The sequence below is a fragment of the Eubalaena glacialis genome, chromosome X (assembly GCF_028564815.1).
Source record: "Eubalaena glacialis isolate mEubGla1 chromosome X, mEubGla1.1.hap2.+ XY, whole genome shotgun sequence".
NCBI lineage: Eukaryota > Metazoa > Chordata > Mammalia > Artiodactyla > Balaenidae > Eubalaena > Eubalaena glacialis.
The window spans coordinates 95337678-95361918 of record NC_083736.1 but is presented as its reverse complement, the minus strand read 5'-3'; the positions used below and the strand labels follow the sequence as shown (position 1 = coordinate 95361918).

The window sequence follows — 24241 nt, the reverse complement described above, 5'->3', positions numbered from 1 at the left end:
TAAAAGAATATAATATGTTTATGGGGGAAAAGGGGAAACGAATAGGAAATTATCAGAATGAAAGTAAAAACCACAATCCCAGTCATTACTTCCTTCCTTAATTTACCCCACCCCCTCCAATTTGGTTGCAAGAACTGAAGTGCAAGGAAAATGGTGGCTATTAGTGACTGGGGAGAGGGTGGGTGGAGGGAAGACTGCTACCTTTCTGTTCTTGTATTTTAGAAGAGGATGAATAATCCTCTCTCTCCACACAACCATTAAAAAAGTAGCAATTGTTAATAGACTATGGGAAAATGCAGCCCTTCTCTGGTAATCAGAGAAAGGCAAATTCCAACTACAGGGAGAAGGGGCCACTTTTGACCTCTGGAATTAGCAATGACAAAAATGAGTGACAGGGCCTGGTGGGGGGTGGTGGGAGGTTGGTAAGCCGTTCCATTTCTGCAGCACAGCTGGTGGGAGGGGAAAGTGGGGACCAGAGTTGGAGGATGACATAATTCTCACGTGATCAGGAGCTGACGTGAAGTCCTCATATTCCCGGGCTTCTTTCTCCTCTGGGTACCAGCTCCTTACTGCCCTGCAGGTGTTCGTGCTTGTGGCCAAGACAAAGAGGACGTAAATTCTTTAAATCCCTGAAGGTTGGTGTGAGGGAACCACTGGGACTCTTGGGGTGGTAGTGGCTGAATCTAGTGCCTGGAATATGTCTAGGATTGCTTTCTCCAAACCCGTGCAAACTCGTCGGAGATAATTATATTTTTGAAGGGGGGTGGGGCTGGAGTAGGTGGAAGTCTCCTGAGAGACACCCAGAGGTTTAGTGTAGTTTAGAAATAATCAGCTTCTCTCAGACTAGCAAGATTTCCCTTTATCCTTCTTCTCTTTTCCCAACTCCGCTGGAGGAAATGAGGTGTGGGCTGGTGCGTGGAGAAAGGCTGGAATCCTGAGGTGGAGACAGAGAGATTTAGAGATAACTTGAAAATAGTTCGCCTCATTCAGTGCTAGCCTGCGAGGGATGTGGGGAGGGAGGGGACAGGGCCCTTGCAGGACTAGGCCTGAGGGTGAGGGGTGGGGGTTGGGGGCAGAGATTCGGTAGGAAGGGATAAGAACAGGAGGGGAAACAGGAGGTAGGAAATTTGGGGCGACAACGGTGATAAGGATCCTAGATTCAAGATAATAACGTGTGTCTTGTCTCTGGCGCTGGTCGATCCACAGAGAACTCCCTCCTTCCCGCCCCTTCCTTTCTGTCTGCAGGTCTGAGGGTCTGTGTTCACAGACATCTGCAGGCAAGTAAAAGAGGAGGAGACTATCCCGAATCGTCTCAGGGAGGGAAGCACTCAGACGGGGGTCTCTGAGGGTGGGAGTTAGGAAGGGCGAGAGCTGGGTAAAATTTGCGGCCCCACAGCTCAACTCCCTGTCTGCTCCCCTCCTGCCGCCCATCAGAGAGGCCATTAGCCTCGTCTGCTGAAGAAATGGTGGGCTGCTGAGGGAGGGGAAAGGAGGCGGAGAAGGGGTAAGGAGGCGGAGAAGGGGTAAGGGAGGGAGGGGGTGCATCTCGAACTTCGGAGGGCTGGACCAGTGAAGCAGGGGTGGGAGATTAGGCGAGTATCTAGCTTCAGAGAGAAACTGACAATCTTGAATGAAAAGAAATGAAGCAATCTTACTCTACATTTTCTCCCTGGACTTAAGCAGGAAACCACAACATCATGCAAAAATCCTGCAAAGAAAATGAAGGAAAGCCCAAGTGCAGCGTGCCAAAGAGGGAGGAAGAACGCCCCTATGGAGAATTCGAACGCCAGCAAACAGAAGGGAATTTTAGGCAAAGGTTGCTTCAGTCTCTCGAGGAATTTAAAGAGGACATAGACTATAGGCATTTTAAGGATGAAGAAATGACAAGAGAGGGAGACGAGATGGAAAGGTGTTTGGAAGAGATAAGGGGTCTGAGAAAGAAATTTAGGGCTCTGCATTCTAACCATAGGCATTCTCGGGACCGTCCTTATCCCATTTAATGTATTTCTCCCCTGAATTCAACTATTTTCTGTTATTAATATTGCAACATTGGTTCCTTTTGTCTGCGTTTTCTTGCTAAATATTTGCTACTATTTTATTCCAATCCTTCAGTGTTCCTTTGATTTACATATGACTCGTTACCATTTCATCTTTTAACCCAATCTCACTCATTTAATAGGATTGTTTCATTCGTTTGCATGGGAAGATGCTCATTGTATATTGTAAAGTGAAAATAATATGTTGCAAAATGATATATATAGATATGTCTATATATATCTTATATGTACATTTATACATGTCATAATGCAAAAAATGTCTGAATTATTATACACCAAAAGGTTAAGTGAATCTCTGTAATCTGTATTTTATTTTATTTTTTGCCTATTTGCATCTTCCCATTTTCCAAAAAAATGAATAATATAAATGTGTGTATATGTGTGTATTACTTGTGTCACAAAAAAACTAAAATAAACAGACACAATAAAAGAACTTGTCAATCACCTTTGAAGGGCAATGAAACACTTAATAAACTCTTAATAGCAGAACTATAAGAAAGAAATGTAAACTTCAAATTATCTCTGGATCTCTTAGCCAGAGAAATAAAACTGGCAATTAGTGTAGATACACTTGCTTAAGACTCAGTCTTTTCATGGGAAAACATTTGCCTCACAGGGCTGCTGTGGAGAAGAAATGAGGTGACTCTGAGCTGTGCTTGGTGGGCTCTTGTTCCCACCTATGCATATAGAACACCAACCCACTACAGAACATCAGTTTTGAGGGAGGGAGGGTCCTGGCGTGACTCAACCTGCGCTCAGGAACAAGTCCAATAGGCAGGGAGGTGGGGACTTCCATGCCAGGCCTCTGCTGTTGAGCCCCACCCCTGGCTCCCCTGGGTCCTGCCAGGCCTGCTGGGCACTGCTGCCTTTTCTCCTGGGCCCTTTGCTCTCTGCTGGCCCTGCTGCTGGTGGTGCACTGGAGTCCTTGAGTGCCAAAGCCCCACTGAGTTTCCTGGAGTCCCCAGTGCATTGAACCCCCACTCTGTCTTCTGAAGCTTCTCTCTCTGCTTTACAGTGATGGTTAACACAGGTGGGGACTGTTCCAGGATTGCTTGGGCCACAGTGTTTAGCAGAGTTTTTAGTAAAACAGCCCTTTCCATTTTGAGCCACAGGACACTTCCTCCATAGGAGTGAGACATGATGAGTCTATTTTGGGGGTTGGACCAGGGTTCAAATTTGAGCAAAAATGTCATGCTATAGTCAGAGTTGCTGCTCGATGTCTAAGAACTGAGGTTTTGTCTTCTTTCTCTTGTGGGATGATTTCTCCCTGAAGGCTCCTGTCAGGCCTGCCCTACAGGTTCAGAAGACTCTCAGGAGACATGTGTAAATTGCACAAAGTAATGCAGGAAATAGATCTAGGGAAACAATCCCCTTCTCTCCATCCCTTCCAATCCTGAAACATATGAAAATTCTTTGTAAGACTAATATATGTATAACACATATTATATATATAAATATATACACATATATAGAAATATATGTATTTATACCTTTTAGTGTATGTATGTACATATATCGTTTTATGTATATGTATATATGTATACTTAAGCATTATTTCTTAACTGGACTTTTTGCATTTTCCATTTCAAAGTAAAGACTATTATATTTCATTATATTTTATCATTTCATTATATTTCTTTTGATTACTGCTGTGACTTACGCATAGTGGGTACTTAATAAATGTTTACTTAATTAGAATTCTAGTGTTCTTGGCCCAGTTTTACTTCTGATTGCATAAAATTGGAAATAATCTATTTCTCTAGAAACTATAACTTACATTTTCAAAAAGAACCCAATAAGAAAGGGGTTATTCCCCAAATTCAGTCTATAAAACTATTATAACCTTGTATAATTAATTGATGTCTCTCAAAAAGTCAGCTCCTGACATTATAATCTTCTAGAGTGCTTATTACAAATACAAATTTATGACAAATAGCTCCCCATACACACACATACTCTTACAAAGTCAGAATTTCTGTGCATATGGCCTTGGAATCTTCATTTTGGGGTTCCCATGAAATCATGTTCTTCAAAACTGCTTCAAAAATCCTCACTATAGACCCTGTTTCAGCTGAGCAGTGCAGAAGGAGTCGCCTTATAACCAAAGAGCCTAATCGTTTACAATTCGTAATTAAGGGCTCCCGAAAGTCAAAATGGTTGGTACCATAGCCTGAAAATTGAGGGTACCCATCAAGTAAATCTATGTGGAGAATAAGCATTATTCAACCTTAGTAGAAGGCAAAAAGACAAATGAAAAATGAATAAAATAAAAACAAGTTGTTATCTACCTATCAAATAGACAAATGTTTACTTACAATACTCAGTTTTATTGAGGATGTAGGCATTTTCATACTCAATGAGAGAGTAAATTGCTATATTCATTTTTTTTGCTTCTATTCACAGTAAGTACCAAAAGCTCTATACTCTGCATACTCCATGACTCCCAAATTCTACTGCTTGAACTTTGTCCTAAGGAAATAATCACAGCAGTGAGCAAATATTTAGCTATAAGCATTTTTATTTAAAGATTTTACACATTTTCAAGGAGGTATTTTAACCTAAGAATCAAGTACATGGACTATCCAATCAGAAGAAAATGAACGTATATTCCTACTAGCCACATACACAAAAATACATCCCAGGTGGATTAAAGATGAAAATGTGAAAAACAGAAATAAAATATTGCAATGAAAATTAAGAGGAAAACTATATAGTCTTGTAATGTGATTATCTTCTTAAACATGAAAGAAAATCCAGAAGTTGTAAAGGAAAAAAATATTAAATATCCAAAAACAAGAAATAGCCTGGGAGAAAAATATTTGCAATATCATAACAGATAACAGGAAAATATCTCTAATACCCCAATAGCTTTTACAAATGGAAAGGAAAAACATAAACAAACCCATAAAAATATGCACATACCATATTACCCAGAATTCCACTGCTTTGTATTACAATAGAGATATATGTACACATGTGCACAGAACGCCTAGATGGATGTTTATTGTGACATTGTAAGAGCCAAAATATTGGAAATAGCCTAAGTCATCAAAAGGGAAAGGTCAAATAAACTGTGGTCTAGCTATACCAAGAAAACTACATGGTAGTTAAAAAGAATGAGATTCTTATATTGAAGCCTCTCCAGGAATAATTGTTAAATAAAGACATTATATATCTTTATGTTGCTATTGTCACAAATAATGAATTACCTAGTTCATCTTAATATACTGCTTTAACCACACATCCAATTTCAACCTCCTTCCCACAATTAAATACTTCTCAGTTTTATGGATATCCATCTAGAAATTTATATATTTCTGTTTTGCATTTTAACTAAATATTATGATGTTACATTATGACTTTCAGCAGCTCTTAATTATGAATTATAAACCAGTAGGCTCTCTGATTACAAGAAGACTCCTTCTGCACAGCTCACCTGAAACAGGGTCTATGGTGAGTGTGCATATTAACATAACTTTACAATTATTGTTTTATGCATTTGTCTTTTAAGTCACATAGAAGAAAAAGAGGAGTTATAAACCAAATATGCAAAACTACTTGCTTTTTTATTTAGCTATGTAGCTACCTTTACCATTATTGTTTATGTCTTCATATGACTTTGAGTTACACATTTACCTTGTGTCTCTTTATTTCAGCTTGGAAGTCTTATAGGACTTTCCAAAGGTCAGTAAATACAAATGCAAATCAATCTACTTTCTCTAGTATGACTATAACTTATGTTATTCAAACCATTCCCCTGTTAATTAACATTCAAACTATTTCTATATTTTGCCCACTAAAAGAATTGCTGTCTGCAATGACCATGCTTGTACAGATATTCAATCTACTGGTGCTTTTATTTCTATAGAATAGATTCTGGAAAGTAAGATTGCTTGATCAAAAACTACGTGTTGGGGCTTCCCTGGTGGCACAGTGGTTGAGAATCTGCCTGCCAATGCAGGAGACACGGGTTCGATCCCTGGTCTGGGAAGATCCCACATGCCGCGGAGCAACTGGGCCCGTGAGCCACAACTACTGAGCCTGCGCGTCTGGACCCTGTGCTCCGCAACAAGAGAGGCCGCGATAGTGAGAGGCCCGTGCACCGCAGTGAAGAGTGGCCCCCACTTGCCACAACTAGAGAGAAAGCCCTCGCAAAGAAACGAAGACCCAATACAGCCATAAATAAATAAATAAATAAATAAATAAATAAATAAATAAATAAATAAATAAATAAATAAATAAATAAATAAATAAATAAATAAATAAATAAATAAATAAATAAATAAAATTTTAAAAAAAAAGAAAAGGAAGATAAGTAGAAAGAATTGTAACTGTTGCAAAGTATTGAAAAAAAAAAAAAGTACGTGTTCTGGGAATTTCCTGGCTGTCCAGTGGTTAGGACTCTGCACTTTCACTGCAGAGGGCATGGGTTCAATCCCTGGTCGGGGAACTAAGATCCAGCAAGTCAGGCAGCGGGGCCAAAAAACCAAAAAATTTCGTGTTCTTTTACATTTCCCAGCCTCCCTTGCACATATGTTGGGGCCATCAAATGTAATATAAGACACATCTAAGGCTTATAAACACTGCGGGGTGACCTCTCCACACTCTTTTCAGTAACCTTGGAAACCATGTGTGCCATCTGGAACACATAACTGTGAGATGAATGCAGGCTAGATACCCAAATAATCAATGGAGCAGAGCTATGCTGTAGAGCCAATAACTCTCACTGAACTGACATGAAGGAGTAATAAACCATTTAAAGTCACTGAGATAGCCTAGTTCATCTTAATATACTGCTTTAACTACACCTTAACACAATTTCAAACCCCTCCCCGCAATTAAACACTTAACAGCTTGACAGCTATCCATCTAGAAATTTATATATTTCTGTTATACATTTTAACTAAATGTTATAAAATTACATTTACTGTCCTACTGTTTTTTACTTAACAATATTCCTGGAGATGCTTCAATAAAGAATCTCATTCTTTTTAATGACTATGTAGTTTTTTTTTGAGGATAGTTTATTTGACCTTTCCCTTTTGATGACTTGGGCTATTTCCAACATTTTGACTCTTACAAACAGTTCCACAGTAAAATTCCATCTATGCATTTCTGAGCATGTGTGTATATATATCTAGGTAAATCAAAGCAGTGGAAGTGCTGGGTCATATGGTATGTGCATAATTTTACTTGTTTGTTTATTTACCATAGTGTATGCCAGAAACATATACCTCACCTCAAAAGTCCTGATGAATATTGATGCAAAAATCCTCAACAAAATGCTAACAAACTAAGCCAGCAGAATATTGAAAGGATTTTACATCATGATGAATTGGGATTTATGCACAAAATGAAAGGGTGATTCAATATATGAAAATCAATTGATGTAATACATATTACATTAATATAAGAAAGGAAGAAACCACATCATCTCAATTTATGCAAAAGAAAGCATTTGACAAACTCCAACACTGTTTTGTAATACAAACACTTAACAAACTAAGAATATAAGAGGATTGTCTTACATGATAAAGGGCATTTATGAGAAACTCAATGCTAAATAATACTCAACAGTGAAAGACTGAAATCTTTCCATGTAAGATCAGGAATAAGACAAGGATGCCTGCTTTCATCAATATTGTACTGAAAGTTCTAGCCAGAGAAATTAAGCAAGAAAAAGACATTAATCAAATCCAAATTGAAAAAGAAGTATCTTTATTTGCAGGTGGTGTGATACTATATATAGTAAATCCCAAAGAATATACAAGAAGGCTACTAGAGCTAATAGATGAACTTGGCAAATTGCAAGACACAAGATCAGCCATCCAAATTCTGTTGTATTTCTATATACTAGCAATGAGCAATCCAAAAATGAAATTAAGAGAACAATTCTATGTACAAAAGCATGAAAAAGACCAGAATACTTAGGAATAAATTTAACCAAGGAAGTTCAATATATGTACACTGAAAATTAAAAAACTACTGAAAGTAATTAAATAAGACCTAAGTAAATGGAAAGATACCCCATGTTCATGAATTAGAAGACCTAATATTGTTAAGGTGGCAATAATTCCCAAAGCAATCTACAGATTCAATGTGATTCCTATCAAAACAAGAACAATCTATTTTCCAGAAATGGAAAAGCTAATAGTAAAATTCATATGGAATTGCAAGAAATCCCAAATAGGTAAAAAAGAAACCTTGGGCAAAAAAACAAAGTAAAAAGACTCACGCTTTCTTATTTCAAAACCCTACAAATTTATAGAAATCAGAAGAGTGTAGTACTGTCATAAGGATAAATATATAGATAAATGGAATAGAACCGAGGGTCCAGAAATATGTCTATGGTCAATTGATTTTTGACAAGGGTGACAAGTCCATTCAATTGGAGAAAGAATAAGCTGTTCCACAAGTAGTGATGAAACAACTGAATATCCACATGCACAAGAGGGAAGTTAGACCCCAACTCACATTATATCCAAAAATAAACTCAAACTGGACTACAGACCTAAATATAGGAGCTAAAATCATAAAACTTTTGGAACAAAACATAGGAACAAATCTTCATAACCTTGTATTTGGCAATGGATTCTTAAAAATTACACCAAAAGCATGAGCAAAAAAAAAAAAATAGATAAATTGCACGTCATCAAAATTAAAAACATTTGTGCATCAAAGGACACTACCAAGAAAGTGAAAAGGCAACTTACAGAATGGAAGAAATATTTATAAATCATATATCTGGTAAGGGTCTAGTATCTAGAATATATAAAGAACTCCTGCAACTCAACAACAAAAAGACAAACAACTCAATTAAAAAATTAGCAAAGGACTTTAATGTAGACTTTTCTCCAAAAAAGATATACAGTTGGTCAAAAGTAACATTAAAATATGTTCAACGTTATTAGTCATTAGAGAAATGGAAATCAAAACCACAATGAGATACCACTTACACCCACTAGGATGACTCTAGTCCGTAAAACTGAAAATAACAAGTGTTGGTAAGGACATGAAGAAATTGTAATCCTTATAGATTGCAGGTGGGAATGTAAAATGTTACAGCCCCTGTAGAAAAAATGTTTGCCAGTTCTTCAAAAAGTTAAACAGAATTACTGTATGATCCAATAATTCCACTCCTAGAAATGAACCCCAAAGAATTTAAAATAGGTACTCAGACAAACTGCTGTACAGATATGTTCGTAGCAACACTATTCACAATAGCCTAAAGGTGGAAACAACCCAGATATCCATCAAATGATGAGTTGATAAACAAAATCTGTTATGCCCATACAATGGACTATTACTCACTCCTAAAAAGGAATGAAGTACTGATACATTCTACAACGTGGATGAATCTTGAAAACATTATGCCAAGTGAAAGAAGCCAAACATAAAAGGTCACATATTGTATGATGCCATTTGTATGAAATGTCAAAATATGTAAATACATAAAGACAAAAAACAAATTAGTTGTTGCCAGGGCTGGGGACAGGGCAGAATGGGGAGTGACTGTTTAATGGGTACAGGGTATCCTTTGGGAGTAATGAAAATGTTTGGGAACTAAATAGAAGTAACAGTTGTGCAACTTTGTGAGTATACTAAATGTCACTGAATTGTACACTTAAGATAGTTAATTTTATTTTATGTGAGTTTCACTTCAATAAAAAATTATATGCATTTTAATTATTAGAAATATTTCCAAATTTTGCTCCTAAGAGTTTGTACCAATTTACAGTAGCATCAGCAATGCATAAGGCTGTCTATTCCCCTCACATCACCAGGACTGTGTTAAAAACCTTTTTGATCTGTAGTCTTTTCAGACTACCCCAGCTCTTGAAGACTGCCACTTTCTCTAAACTGTTTTTGACCTTCACATTTTAGTCCATAATCGTTCTCTAAATATGCTCATGTCAATGTGTTTTACCTACTTAGCCAGAACACCATTTCCAACAGGTCAGTTGTGTCCTCTTAAACCTATCTCAATGTTAGAAATAAAGTGCTTTGCGTTAGTGTTTTCTACATTTAGATCCATGGACTTAAAACTATGTTATAGATGTTATGCTAATTTTACAGATAAAGAAACTGAGGTTCAAAGTTTTTATGTAATACTTTTTAACGCTGGAGTGTGTCAAGGCTGGGATTCTAGCACCCAATCTACTTATCATTCTGTGTGTCCTTCTTATGAATTGATGAGACCAGTTTATCAGCTTCTACACATTCACATTTTAATGGCCATACTATATAATGCATATATGTAGGTTCACTTAATGACACCCCCTGATGAGGATGAGAATGGCAGTGAACTTCTGTCCTTCAGGCTGAGAAGTCTGGGACTGAGGACCATATGGATTTGAAAGGCTATCTTTATTACATTCTAAAAGCCAAGTTGTTTCTAGATCTGTGTCAACTTTCAAATGCTATTCCCTAGCTATTTTCTTTATTCTTGGGCAGTCACTTTTAAAAATTTATTGTTAATTTATCTGGCAGTACAGTTTGCTTTTATTATTTGTTTTCATCAATTTGTGTATTTGTATGTATATGTATATTTGTAATTTGTGTATGCGTATTTATAATTCAGAGGAATTTTTGAGCAACATTTTCAAGTTCCAAAACAGATTCCTTGTAATTTGAATTGAAATTGAAATTAATTTATATAAAGGAATTTATGCATAATTTTCATTTTTTACAGTAGTTGTCCCACATAAGATCTTGGACTCCTATCTTCTAAATAATCCAAAGGTGTACTTATTGTCTATCCTCTCAGCATTCCATGGTAACAAGGCTGTGAGCTGCTAAAAACTTATATGTAAATAAGTAACTCAAAGTTCCTTTTTATCCTGGAGAAGGTAGAGGTTTCTACCCCACTACATCATCCTCTTAAAAGTACCTATCTCACAAGACTATGGGAGGAAGAAGAAATAAGATACTAAATAGCAGTGATTTTATAAGATTTCATATTTGAAAAAAATGAATCCATTAAACAGGAACAATATATGATGTAGGAATGCCAGCAAGTAAACTTTCACGGTATTCCAGGAAAAATATAACTGGGTATCTTGAACCTGAACCATGGCAATAACAGGCAGTAGGTTTGGGAAAAAGTAGGCAGAGGCGAAAGATAATTAGAAGGCTGAATTCTCAAGGAATTGGTCATTGATGAGATTGAGGGAAGTGAGGGAATAAAAGGAAAGGATAATACCCACGTTTCTGATTTGGCATTTAAAAGTATGTTGGCATTATTTATTTAGACAGGAAACATGGTGGTAGCTTAAATGTGTGTAGTGGTAGAAGAGTTGGATAGAAAAACTAGTTCTAGAGGCATATTAAAAAGTTAGCTCCGGGGCTTCCCTGGTGGCGCAGTGGTTGAGAGTCTGCCTGCCAGTGCAGGGGACACGGGTTCGAGCCCTGGTCTGGGAGGATCCCACATGCCGCGGAGCGACTGGGCCCGTGGGCCACAATTGCTGAGCCTGCACATCTGGAGCCTGTGCTCCGCAACAGGAGAGGCCACGATGGTGAGAGGCCCGCGCACCGCGATGAAGAGTGGCCCCCGCTTGCCGCAACTGGGGAGGGCCCTCGCACAGAAACGAAGACCCAACACAGCCATAAATAAATAAACAAATAAATAAAAATTAAAAAAAAAAAGTTAGATCTCAATCAAAATCCCAGCAAATTATTTGGTGGACATCACAAAATATTCTAAGGTTTATATGGAGGGGTAAAAGACCCAGAATAGCCACCACAATATTGAGGAACAATGAAATTGGAGGACTGGCACTACAACCCAAATGCAAAACTTACCATAAATCTACAGTAATCGTGATAGTGTGGTATTTGCAAAAGAATAGAAGAATAGATCAATGGAACAGAATAGAGAGCTCAGAAATAGAACCACATAAATAGAGTCAACTGACCTTTGAGAAAGGAGCAAAGGCAATACAATAGAGCAAAGATGGTCTTTTCAAAATATGGTGCTGGGACAACTGGACATCTACATGCAAAAGAATGACTGTAGACACAGACCTTACACCCTTCATAAAAATTAACTCAAAATGGATCACAGACCTAAATGTAAAATGCAAAATTATCAAACTACTAGAAGGTTACATAGGAGAAAACTTAGGTGACCTTGGGCATGGCAATGACTTTTTAGATATGATATCAAAACCATGATACATGGAAGAAATACTTGACTAGATGGAGTTAATTAAAATGAAAAACTTCTGCTCTGCAAAAGACAATTCAAGGGAATGAGAAGACAAGCCACAGACTGGGAGAGAACATTTGCAGAAGACACATCTGAGAAGGGACCATTATCCAAAATATACAAAGAACCCTTAAAATTCAACAATAAGAAAACAAAAACCTGATTAAAAAATGGGCCAAAGACTTTAACAGACACCTCACCAAAGAAGAGATACAGATGGGAAGTAAGCATATAAAAAGATGCTCCACATCATATGTCATCATGGAAATGCAAATTAAAACAACAATGAGATACACTACACATTTATTAGAATGACCAAAATCCAGAACTCTGACAACACCAAATGCTGGCAAGGAAGTGGAGCAACAGGAACTCTCATTCATTGCTGGTGGGGCTGAAAAGTGGTTTAACCATTTTGGAAGACTGTTTGGCAATTTCTTATGAAAGTAAACATCCTCTTACCATATGATCCAGCAATCATGCTCCTTAATATGTACCCAAAGGAGCTGAAAACTTATGTCCACACAAAAACCTGCACACAGATGTTTGTAGAAGTTTTTTTCATAATTGCCAAAACCTGGAAGCAACCAAGATGACTTTTACTAGATGAATGGATAAATAAACTGTGGTACATCCAGACAGTGGAATATTTTTCAGCGCTGAAAAGGAATGAGCTATCAAGCCATGAAGACATGGAGGAAACTTAAATGCATATTACTAAGTGAAAGAAAGCCAATCTGAAAAGGCTACATACTATATGATTCCAACTATATACATGACATTTTGGAAAAGACAAAACTATGGAGACAGTAAAAAAATCAGTGGTTGCCAAGGGTTGGGGGTGGGTACGAATAGGTGGAGCACAGAGGATTTCTGGGGCAGTGAAAATACTCTGTATGATACTATAATGATAGATGTTATACACTTTTCTGAACCAATAAAATGCACAACACCAAGAGTGAACGCTAAGGTAAACTATGGGCTTTGGGTAATTTTGACGTGTTGATTTAGGTTCATGAATTGTAACAAATATACCATTCTGTTGAGTAATGTTGATAAAGATGGGGGCTATGCAAGGGGTATATGGGAAATCTCTGTACCTTCCTCTCAATTTTGTTGTGAACTAAAATTTTTCTTTTTTTTTTTAAGATGGAAGTCAGCATTTTTTTTAAGATTTAATTCTTTTTAATTATTTATTTATTTATTTATTTATGGCTGTGTTGGGTCTTCGTTTCTGTGCGAGGGCTTTCTCTAGTTGTGGCAAGCGGGGGCCACTCTTCATCGCGGTGCGCGGGCCTCTCACTATCGCGGCCTCTCTTGTTGCGGAGCACAGGCTCCAGACGCGCAGGCTCAGTAATTGTGGCTCACGGGCCCAGTTGTTCCGTGGCATGTGGGATCTTCCCAGACCAGGGCTCGAACCCGTGTCCCCTGCATTAGCAGGCAGATTCTCAACCACTGCGCCACCAGGGAAGCCCTAAAATTTTTCTTTTAAAAAATGCTTTTTAATATTACTTTAAAAAAATTATACACAAATGGAATCATATCCCCCCAAATGTTACATTCTCCAGGACTTGTGGATTGATTGATTGTATGGGATGAGAGAGAAGTTATTGTTTGTATGTTGGCACCAATCACCATAGGGTTCATGAGAAAAGGAGGAGGAATCAGGTAAGGAAAGTTATAAGGGCAAGGGGAAGATGGCAAGATCATATTTGGATAGATTGAGTTTGAGATGTCTATGGGATATCCAGGTGGGGCTGTTTGATACACTGTAAACAGAGAAGTGAAAATATAACAGGATCTTAAGAAACACCATTTGGGAGGCAACAGAACTTAATGTCTAGGACCACATGCCATGTAGTCCAACAACCTGGATATAAATACCAGATCTGACTCTTCATTTAGCTGTGTGAACTTAAGCATGTTATATAACCTCCATGGACCTCATATCTACATATTTTGACTAGAACGACCTCCCTACAAAAGTGCATATAACCCTGCTTATAACATGTGTGCACACGTGCGCACACACACACACACACACTCAGAGGGAACTTGGATGCAATTTTGGGTAGTCTACAGACTTCTCCAGTGAGAGTACCCAGTCTAGGTTAATCAATCTGGTCAGAAGGTAAGAGTTCCTTGGAAAATGACCTGTCTGGTTGAGAGGCCACTGGGAAGATGGTCCGGTAGGAAGCAACACTTCAGTAAGCCTAGGCTCCTCCCAGGGCTCTAGAAATGGTAATTTGGGGGTGAAAGGTGCAGCAGACTGCATAATCCATGTGGGAGAGAGTAGACAGGGTCCAGGGCAGCTTCCACCTGGGCACTGTGAATAAAGGCAGAGAACAGGCAGGCCTAGCGAGGATAGAGGCGGTAGTACAGAGCTTTCCTGGTAATCAGAGAATGGTAAACTCTGGTCTTTGTGGCCCCTTGAATAGGAGGATGGTTGAAAGGCCCAATGAACTAGGGTGGGGTGTGGGTGAAGGGGACAGTATACTCATGCTCCAGATCAGAAGCATCTATTTTAAAACGCTGAAAACTTTCATTATGTATGTAGCCAAACAAACACACTTTGTACTTGGTACAAATTAGTGCAATAAAGGTAACGTTGTATTTCTACTGAAACAAATAATTTTCTTTAGGAAACGTATTTTTTTCCTACCTTGAATGTTTTCTTTTGTCAAATAAAAAAACCTTTATTAACTTTTCTGATTATCAGAATAAGAGAAGTTTATGGGAAAAGGGGAAAGAAAGAAAAAATATTAAAAAGAAAAATCCCTCCTTAAAGTCTATTCATCCCATCTTGACACGCTGCTCTGTATTAATTTCATGCATTTTCAAAACACAGGATAAATGAATATCAGTGAATGTTGAGGAAAGAAGTGGACTTAGGAGATCTATGCCTGGGGAGCAAAGGAAAGAAAAAAAATATGTCAGAGAACTTGTGCCAATGTCCAGTAGCCATAAGGGAAACTGTAGTCCCTTTCTGTTAAACAGAGAAAGGGAAATGAATGCCACAAGGAGAAGAGAACACTTTTGACCTCTCAGATTGGCAAAGACAAAAATGTGTGATGTGATGATGGGGGGAGAGTGAAATAAGAGGGTAGGGATAGAGTGAAGGGAAATTGGTGACTGGCATTCACTGGTGACATAGCCCTCCCATAATGAACAACTGAATTGTGTTGAAGTATTTCTAGTCCCATAAAGTCTTTCAGGTACTAGCTCCCTGTTGTCCTGGAGACAAGAAAAGGAATGGAAAGAGCAAATAAGTGTTGTGAAACCCTATAGATAATGTCAAAAATATTAATTATAATAATACACAGAAAGGGTACAGAGAAACAAATCAAACTATTCACTGTTGTTTGAACATTGTATTCAAAGAATGAACATAATTAACTTCTGTTTATGAGTTCTAAGGCTTGCAGGTTTTTCATATTTTAGCATTTCTGAAGTTGGAATGTATTTTACGTGGAATGTTTACCCTTATATTGTTTATCCTGAAAAGAGTATTGAAATTAAGTGATGCAGCTTACAATTGAGGATGTTTTTGGTTCAAGGAAATATAAAATATTTTTAAATGAGTAAAATAAACATAAAAATGACTAACGTTTTTTGTAAGTGTGGTTGGGGATAAGCTGGTGAAATAAAATTTTTGTTTTCAAAAATTTAAATTGAGGAAATATGGACAAAATCAGCTACTTGTGATAAGAGATGAAAAATAGATTAGGAAAGAGGATCAAAGTTTTCTTTGATTATTTTTTATTTTTGATATAGCTGGATGTTTTGTAAATATTGTTATTTCCATTGGGATACATCAATTTGAGGAGTTTGTCACATTTTGTCTATTTATGCATTTATGTATTCATTTACATAAGTATTCATTAAGTTCTCTCAATAATATTTTGTAGTTTACTGTGTAGAGGTCTTGCACATCTTTGTTAGATTTACTCCCAAGTATTTAATATTCTCTTACACAATTGTAAATGGTAAATTTTTGTTTCTTTAATTGTTTGTTAATGATACATAGAAATACAATTCAATGTTGAATATTGACATTGCACCCAGCTACTTGCTAAATTTACTTATTAATGTATATATTATGTCTGTAGATTCTTTTGGATTTTGTATATAACAATCATGTTGCCTGCAAATAATGACAGCTTTATTTCTTCCTTTTCAATTCTTAAACATTTTTTCTTACCTTACTGTATAGGCTATGACTTACAACGCATTTTTTTAGTAGAAGTGATGAAAGGAATCTTTGTCTCCACCATGCTATCAAGGGGTAAACCCTCCATTTTGTACCATTAAAGTATCAGGGTTGTTGAAGGTTTATTAATTATTATTTAAGGTTCTATTTATCACATTAAGGAAGTTACCTACTGTTTTTAGTTGAATAGGAGGTTTTTTTTTATTATAAATGAGTGGGTTGTTTATTCACATTCTGATTGTCTTTGAAGTACAAAAGTTTCATTTTGATGATGTCCTGTTTGCCTATTTTTTCATTTGATCCTTGTGCTTTAGAGATCATATCTAAAGAACTATTGCCTAGTCCAAGGTCACAAAGATGTACATCTTTGTTTTCTTCTAGGAGTTTTATTGTTTCGGCTTTTACATTTAGGTCTTCGGTCTATTTTGAGCTAAATTTTATATATGGTGTGAGGTAAGTATCCAACTTCATTCTTCTAGATATCTGTTCTCCAAGCACTGTTTGTTAAAAAGACCGTTCCCATACTATATTCATAGATTGGAAGACTAAACATTGTAAAGATGTCAGTTCTCTCCAAATTGATCTATAAATTAAATGCAAATCCAATCGAAATGCCAGAAGAACTTTTTAAATAAAAATAGACAAGTTGATTCTAAAATTTAAATGGAAAGGTAAAGGAACTAGAATAGCCAAAACAATTATGAAAAAAAGTTGGAGAAATCACACTATGTGATTTTAAGACTTAATGCAAAGCTACAGTAATCAAGACAGTGTGGTATTGGTAAGAGAAAGATAATAGATCACTGAAACAGAATAAAGAGTCCAGAAATAGTCCCACACAAATATGATCAATTGATTTTTGACAAAGGTGCGAATGAAGAAAGAATAGTCCTTTCAGCAAATGGTGTTAGAACAACTGGACATCCATCCGTCAAAAATAAATAAATAAATAAACCTCACCTCAAAAAAAAAAAAAAACACTGTTCCCCCCGCCCCCCATTGAATAGTCTTGGCACTCTGGCACTCTTATCTAAAATCAATTGACCATCAATATATGGGTTTATGTTTGGATCTTCAATTCTGTCCCATAGATCTTTATGTCTATCCTTATGCTAGTATCACATTGTCTTGATTATGTAGCTTTGTAGAGAGTTTTGAAATCATAAAGTGGACTTCTCCTGCTTTGGTCTTTTTCAAGACTGTTTTCATTATTTGGGATCCCATTAATTTCCATATGAATTTTAGGATCGTTTATCAATTTATACAAAATGGTAGCAGGATTTTGATAAAAATTGTATTGAAATTTCTTTCAAAAATATTTTGTAGTTTTCAGAGTACAAGTTTGCACTTTTTTCAAATTTATTCCAACATATTTTATTCTTTTTGATGCTATTTTAAATGGATTTTTTCTTAATTTTATTTTCAGTGTGCTCATTGATGCGAAATAGAAATAGAATTGATTTTTGTTTCAAGTAAAATCTTATTCTAGTCTCATTTAAAACTGACGTTCACTGTTTACTTCAGTTTTCTCTAAGAAATAAACACAAATTAAGTAAAGCACCTAAGAGAGCTAATGGCCGAAAGTGAATCCTAATAAGAATTCAATCAACAGGTTGAATACTGAGAGAAGCAACATAGTAACAACGGATTTTCAGATCATGTCATCCCTGTAGTTTTTGGGTTTTATTTTGGTAAAACATATATAAAATAAAACTTTTCATTTAAACCATTTTAAGTGTACAAATCAGTGGCATTAATTACATTTACAATGTTGTGCAACCATCACTCCTATCTATTTCTAAAACTATTTCATCAATTAAAGCAGAAACTCTGTACCCATTAAGCAATAACTCCCCATTTCCCTCCTTCCCCCCATCCCTGGTAATCCCCAATCTACCGTCCAGCTCAACTAACTTGTCTATTTTAGAATATTTTATATTCGTGGAATCATACAATATTGTCCTTTTGTGTCTGGCTTATTGCATTTAGCATGATGTTTTGAAAATTCATCCATGTTGTTAGCATGCTTCAGAGCTTCATTTTATGGATGAATAATATTCAATAGTATGCATATACTACATTTTGTTTACACATTCATCTCTTGGTGGGAACTTGAATTGTTTCCACCTTTTACCTGTTGTGAATAATGCTGCAACGAACATTCATGAACAAGTATATGTTTGTGTCCTTGTTTTCAATTTTCTTAGGGATATACCTAAGAATGGAATTACTGAGTCATATGGTAATTCTATGTTTAACTTTTTGAGGAACTGCCAAAGGTTTTCCATAGCAGCTTCACTATTTTACATTCCCACCAGCAATGCTCAAGTGTTCCAATTCTCCACATCCTTGCCAAGACCTGTTATTTTCCTTTTTTTTTATTATTATAGATATCCTAGTGGGTGTGAAGTGGTATCTCATTTTACTTTTACTTTGTATTTTGCTGTGTTAAATGATGTTGAATACCTTTTCATGTGCTTATAGGTCACTCGTTATTATATCTTCTTTGGAGATTCAAGTCCTTTCACCATTCTTAATTTGCTTGTCTTCTTGTTGAGTTGTAGGAGTTCTTTTTACATTGAATTGTGGCCAGAGAAGATACTTTGTATTACCCTAATCTTTTCAAATGTATTGAGACTTGTTTTGTGGCCTAAATGAAGTCCTATCCTCGAGTATGTTCCATGTGCACTTAAGAAGAATGTTTATTCTGCTGTTGTTGTGTGTCATGTTCTATATGTTTGCTAGGTCTAGTTAGTTTATAGAGTTATAGAGTTGTTTAAGACCTCTAACCTTATTGGTCTTTTGTCTAGATGTGATATCCATTACTGAAACTGGGGTGTTGAAGTCTCCAAGTATTAGTCTAGAACTGCCTATTTCTCCCTTCAATTCTGTCATGTTTGCTTCATATATTCTGGGCTTCTGTTGTTTCATACATATATGCCTATAATTTTTATATCTTATTGATGAATTTAACTTTTTATCAATATATAATGTCCTTTGTATCTTGTAACTTTTTTTATCTTAAAGTCTATTTTGTTTAATAATCCTATAGATATACAGCTATCTTTTGGTTATTATTTGCATGAAATATGTTTTACTATCTTTTCAATCTATATATGTCTTTGAACCTAAAGTGAGTCTCTTGTAGACAGCATATAGTTAGATCATGGTTTTTATCCATCCTGCCAATCTCTGCTCTTTGATTAGAGAGTTTAATTCATTTACCTTTCAAGTAATTACTGATAAGGAAGGGCTTCTACCATTTCTTTCTGTATGTGTTATACCTTTTTTGGTCCTCTTTCCTGTATGTGGGTCTCATATGCCTGTTTCTTTGTACCGACAAGGACTCCCTTCTTTTTTTTTTAACATCTTTATTTGAGTATAGTTGCTTTACAATGGTGTGTTAGTTTCTGCTGTATCACAAAGTGAATGAGATATACGTATACATATATCCCCATATCCCCTCCCTCTTGCGTCTAATCGGGATCCTTTGAGTTTTCTTGACTGGGCTGTCAAGAACAGTTTTAGTAAAGAATCCTGCTGAGCCCAGTTCTAGCAAGAATCCTGCTAAGCCAGTTTAGCAAGAATCCTCCCATACTTCAAATTCAATTAAGTTCCTCTTCCCCTCACTCTTGATATCTAATCAAGTTACTTTTGTTAATTTTTAATCTAGTGACTCCCTCTCCCTACATTTTGATTATAAATCCCCTGCTGTCATTGTTGTATTTATAGTTGAGTTCAATCTCAAGAAAAATGTCTTCCTTTGATATTTAACTCTGTCCAGTGCAATTTTTCTTTGACAGCATATATTGTAATTTTTGTTGAAATCTGTATAGTTTAATTTATTTTTACATCTTTGGATACTGATTCACCTCCCCCTTTTTCCTACTCCTTGCTTTGGTTGTTGTTTACTCATTTGTCTTGTGACTTGGCCCATTTTCCCTACTATGTGAACCTTCTGGTGTCACTCCTCAGATGGTGCAAACTTGGGGACATGCACAGGTATCCTAGGATTACAGTTGGTTTTTACCAACACTCTTTTTGACTGTCTCTTTCTTTAATCTCGGTATTAAACTGTCTGCTTCATTTGGTATTACACTTGGCCTGTTAGGCTCCACTAATTATAGACTGAGTGCTCTGTTGTTTTCAACAAAGCCTTGGGGCATAATATGCTGAACAGTCTGATCAAATTAAATTCAGTCAGGAGTAGTTTTTGAGGCCAGTCTTTGATGTTTATTCTGACCCCCAGCAGATTCTTCTTTTTTTTTTTTTAATCAGTCATCAATTTTATACACATCACTGTATACATGTCAATCCCAATCGCCCAATTCAGCACACCACCATCCCCACACCACCGCAGTTTTCCCCCCTTGGTGTCCATACGTTTGTTCTCTACATCTGTGTCTCAAATTCTGCCCTGCAACCCAGTTCATCTGTACCATTTTTCTAGGTTCCACATACATGCGTTAATATACGATATTTGTTTTTCTCTTTCTGACTTACTTCACTCTGTATGACAGTCTCTAGATCCATCCACATCTCAACTAATGACTCAATTTCGTTCCTTTTTATGGCTGAGTAATATTCCATTGTATATATGGATTCTTCTTTACTAACTCTTTCCCTGATTCTCTCTGGTGTACCAGCTGGCCTATGATTTAACTTGTTGTTCTTAATTAAGGGAAGATATTGTTTTCTAGAGTACCTTTAAGCTTGATCTTCCCCAGACTATGTTTCACATTAAGCCAGTCCTTTTGGGGAGAACTTAGGAGCCCTCTGTTTTTAAGGACTGCTTCCTTCTCTGGGCAAAGACTCTGAGCTGCTACTCTAGGCAGGGCAGTAGGCTCTTCGGTTTTTTGGCTTGTTTCTCCTAGCTTGGAACCTCTGCTCTAAGAGCAAGCTGGAGTGAGAGCAATCAGGACCACTATATTCTTGGTCTGCCACTGTTGGGTAGAGCCTTTGCCCTATGGGTAGTGACTGGTTAGAAGAAGGGAATCCATGACCTCTTGGCCATACTCACCAAGAACTTAGCCTTTCAACTCTGATTTGGAGGGAATGAGAAATGCTGGTGGCCTGCCCTCTCAGTGAAGATATCATAAGCCTTGATTGGGAGCTGAGGGGAAAGGGAATCCTGCCTTCCTGGCCACGCCTGTCCAGAGTAGAGTTTCCTTTAAGCTGAGCTAGGGACAGAAAGGAAGGAGGGAGCAGGTCCTGATTCAAATGCCAGAAATCCTTGCTATTTTTACCAAGTTTTAGTAGATTTTTTGAAATAAATGTTTCTTCATTTGCTGTTTTCCCTTAGGACAATTTCTAGAGACATTAAATGTTTTTATAGTTTTTTCCTGCTCTGTTCATTTAGCTCTCAAGTGGGTCTTCATAGGTCCTCCCGCTGTCATCACCGAAGTGGATATATTGCATTATTTTCACTTGCAATTCAATTCATTTAATAGATATGGGACTGTTCAGATTTTCTATTTCTTCTTTTTTCCCTTTTGGTAAGTTGTTTTTTAATAAATTCATGCACTTAATCTAAATTCTTAAATTTAATGGTATGAAATTGTTCATATTATCCTTTTATTCTCTTTTTTAAAATCTGTAGAATATGTACTGTTGTTCTTTTACCCCTGACATTTACTTTGTGTCTTCTCTTTTTATCTTGATCAATTTTGTTAGAGGGTTTTGATTTTATTAGTATGTACCTAGACTAAAATTTTGTCTGTTTCTTTCTTTTGTGTGTTTCATTTCTCTTTCATTAGTTTCTATTCTTATTTCCTGCCTTAAGAATTGTGCCTTAAGATTTTTGTTGGTGTTTTCTCCAAAATGTATTGACAAGCAAACTTAGATCATCAATATTTTTCAGCCTTTCTTCTTTTCTAATATATGCATTTAAGGATATAGAATTTCTTACTAAGCACAGATAGCTGCATCCCACAGGTTTTCATATGCTGTGTTTTCATTATCACTCAATTAAAAATAATGCTAGCTTTTTCCCTGGTCTGATTCCGTCCTGTGCGACTGTTCCTTCGAACGGTAGTCTTTTATCTCCTTCCACTTTCTCTCCCACCGAAGTGCGTGCCACCAACCCATGGAAGATTCGATGGACAGGGACATGAGCCCCCTGAGGCCCCAGAACTATCTTTTTGGTTGTGAACTAAAGGCCGACAAAGATTATCACTTTAAGGTGGATAATGATGAAAATGAGCACCAGTTATCTTTAAGAATGGTCAGTTTAGGGGCTGGCGCAAAGGATGAATTGCACATTGTCGAAGCAGAGGCGATGAATTATGAAGGCAGTCCAATTAAAGTAACACTGGCAACTTTGAAAATGTCTGTGCAGCCAACGGTTTCCCTTGGGGGCTTTGAAATAACACCACCTGTGGTCTTACAGTTGAAGTGTGGTTCAGGGCCTGTGCATATTAGCGGACAGCACTTAGTAGCTGTGGAGGAAGATGCAGAGTCAGAAGATGAAGAGGAGGAGGATGTGAAACTCCTAAGTATATCTGGAAAGCGTTCTGCCCCTGGAAGTGGTAGCAAGGTTCCACAGAAAAAAGTGAAACTTGCTGCTGCTGAAGATGATGATGATGACGATGACGATGACGACGACGATGATGATGAAGATGATGATGATGATGACTTTGATGATGAGGAAGCTGAAGAAAAAGCTCCAGTAAAGAAATAAGTACGAGATACTCCAGCCAAAAATGCACAAAAATCAAACCAGAATGGAAAAGACTCAAAACCATCAACACCAAGATCAAAAGGTCAAGAATCCTTCAAAAAACAGGAAAAAACTCCTAAAACACCGAAAGGACCTAGCTCTGTAGAAGACATTAAAGCAAAAATGCAAGCAAGTATAGAAAAAGGTGGTTCCCTTCCTAAAGTGGAAGCCAAATTCATCAATTATGTGAAGAATTGTTTCCGGATGACTGACCAGGAGGCTATTCAAGATCTCTGCAGTGGAGGAGGTCTCTTTAAGAAAATAGTTTAAACAGTTTGTTAAATTTTTCCGTCTTATTTCATTTCTGTAACAGTTGATATCTGGCTGTCCTTTTTATAATGCAGAGTGAGAACTTTCCCTACCGTGTCTGATAAATGTTGTCCAGGTTCCATTGCCAAGAATGTGTTGTCCAAAATGCCTGTTTAGTTTTTAAAGTTGGAACTCTACCCTTTGCTTGGTTTTAAGTATGTATGGAATGTTATGATAGGACATAGTAGTAGTGGTGGTCAGACAAATGGAAATGGTGGGGAGACAAAAATATACATGTGAAATAAACTCAGTATTTTAATACAGTAAAAAAAAAAAAAAGAAAAAAAATAATGCTAAATTTGATTTTCTGTTTTTACTCATGAGAAATGTACTGATTAATTTCCACTTTGAGATTTTCTTGTTGTTATCTATTTGTTATTAATTCTTAGCTTTATTATTCATCTGTCATCAGAGAACATATTCTGAACTATTCCAATACTTTGAAATTCATTGATACTTGGTTAATGGACCTAGTAGAAGGTCAATTTTAGCAAATGTCCCATTTGCCTTGAAAAGAATTTATATTCTGCAATTGTAGGTTGTATTGGTCTATGTGTGTAAATTAGGTCAAATTTGTTATTCTAGTTGCTTAAATCTTCAATACTTCTACTGATATTATTTTCTGATTCTTCTATCAATTTTTTACTGAGGTATATTTACATGTCCCACACTTACTTTAGATTTCTCTACTTCTCCCTTTATTTCTGATAATTTTTGTATTGTATATTTTGAAGCAATGT

General features: G+C 36.6%; 1 protein-coding gene and 1 pseudogene across 1 annotated transcript; both read left to right on the top strand.

Annotated features, from left to right (window-relative positions):
* Positions 1–580: 580 nt before the first annotated feature.
* Positions 581–2239, top strand: TCEAL7 (transcription elongation factor A like 7). Its single transcript, XM_061179082.1, has 2 exons — positions 581–635; positions 1684–2239. Exon 2 carries the CDS (start codon positions 1698–1700, stop codon positions 1998–2000), a length of 303 nt encoding a protein of 100 aa, XP_061035065.1. The 5' UTR covers positions 581–635; positions 1684–1697; the 3' UTR covers positions 2001–2239.
* Positions 2240–22559: 20320 nt separating this feature from the next.
* On the top strand, positions 22560–23760 carry LOC133081968 (nucleophosmin-like; annotated as a pseudogene).
* Positions 23761–24241: the final 481 nt, after the last annotated feature.

What these genes read in the sequence shown, in the direction of transcription:
- TCEAL7 (XM_061179082.1), top strand. Translation starts at nt 1,698, where the DNA reads ATGCAAAAATCCTGCAAAGAAAATGAAGGAAAGCCCAAGTGCAGCGTG.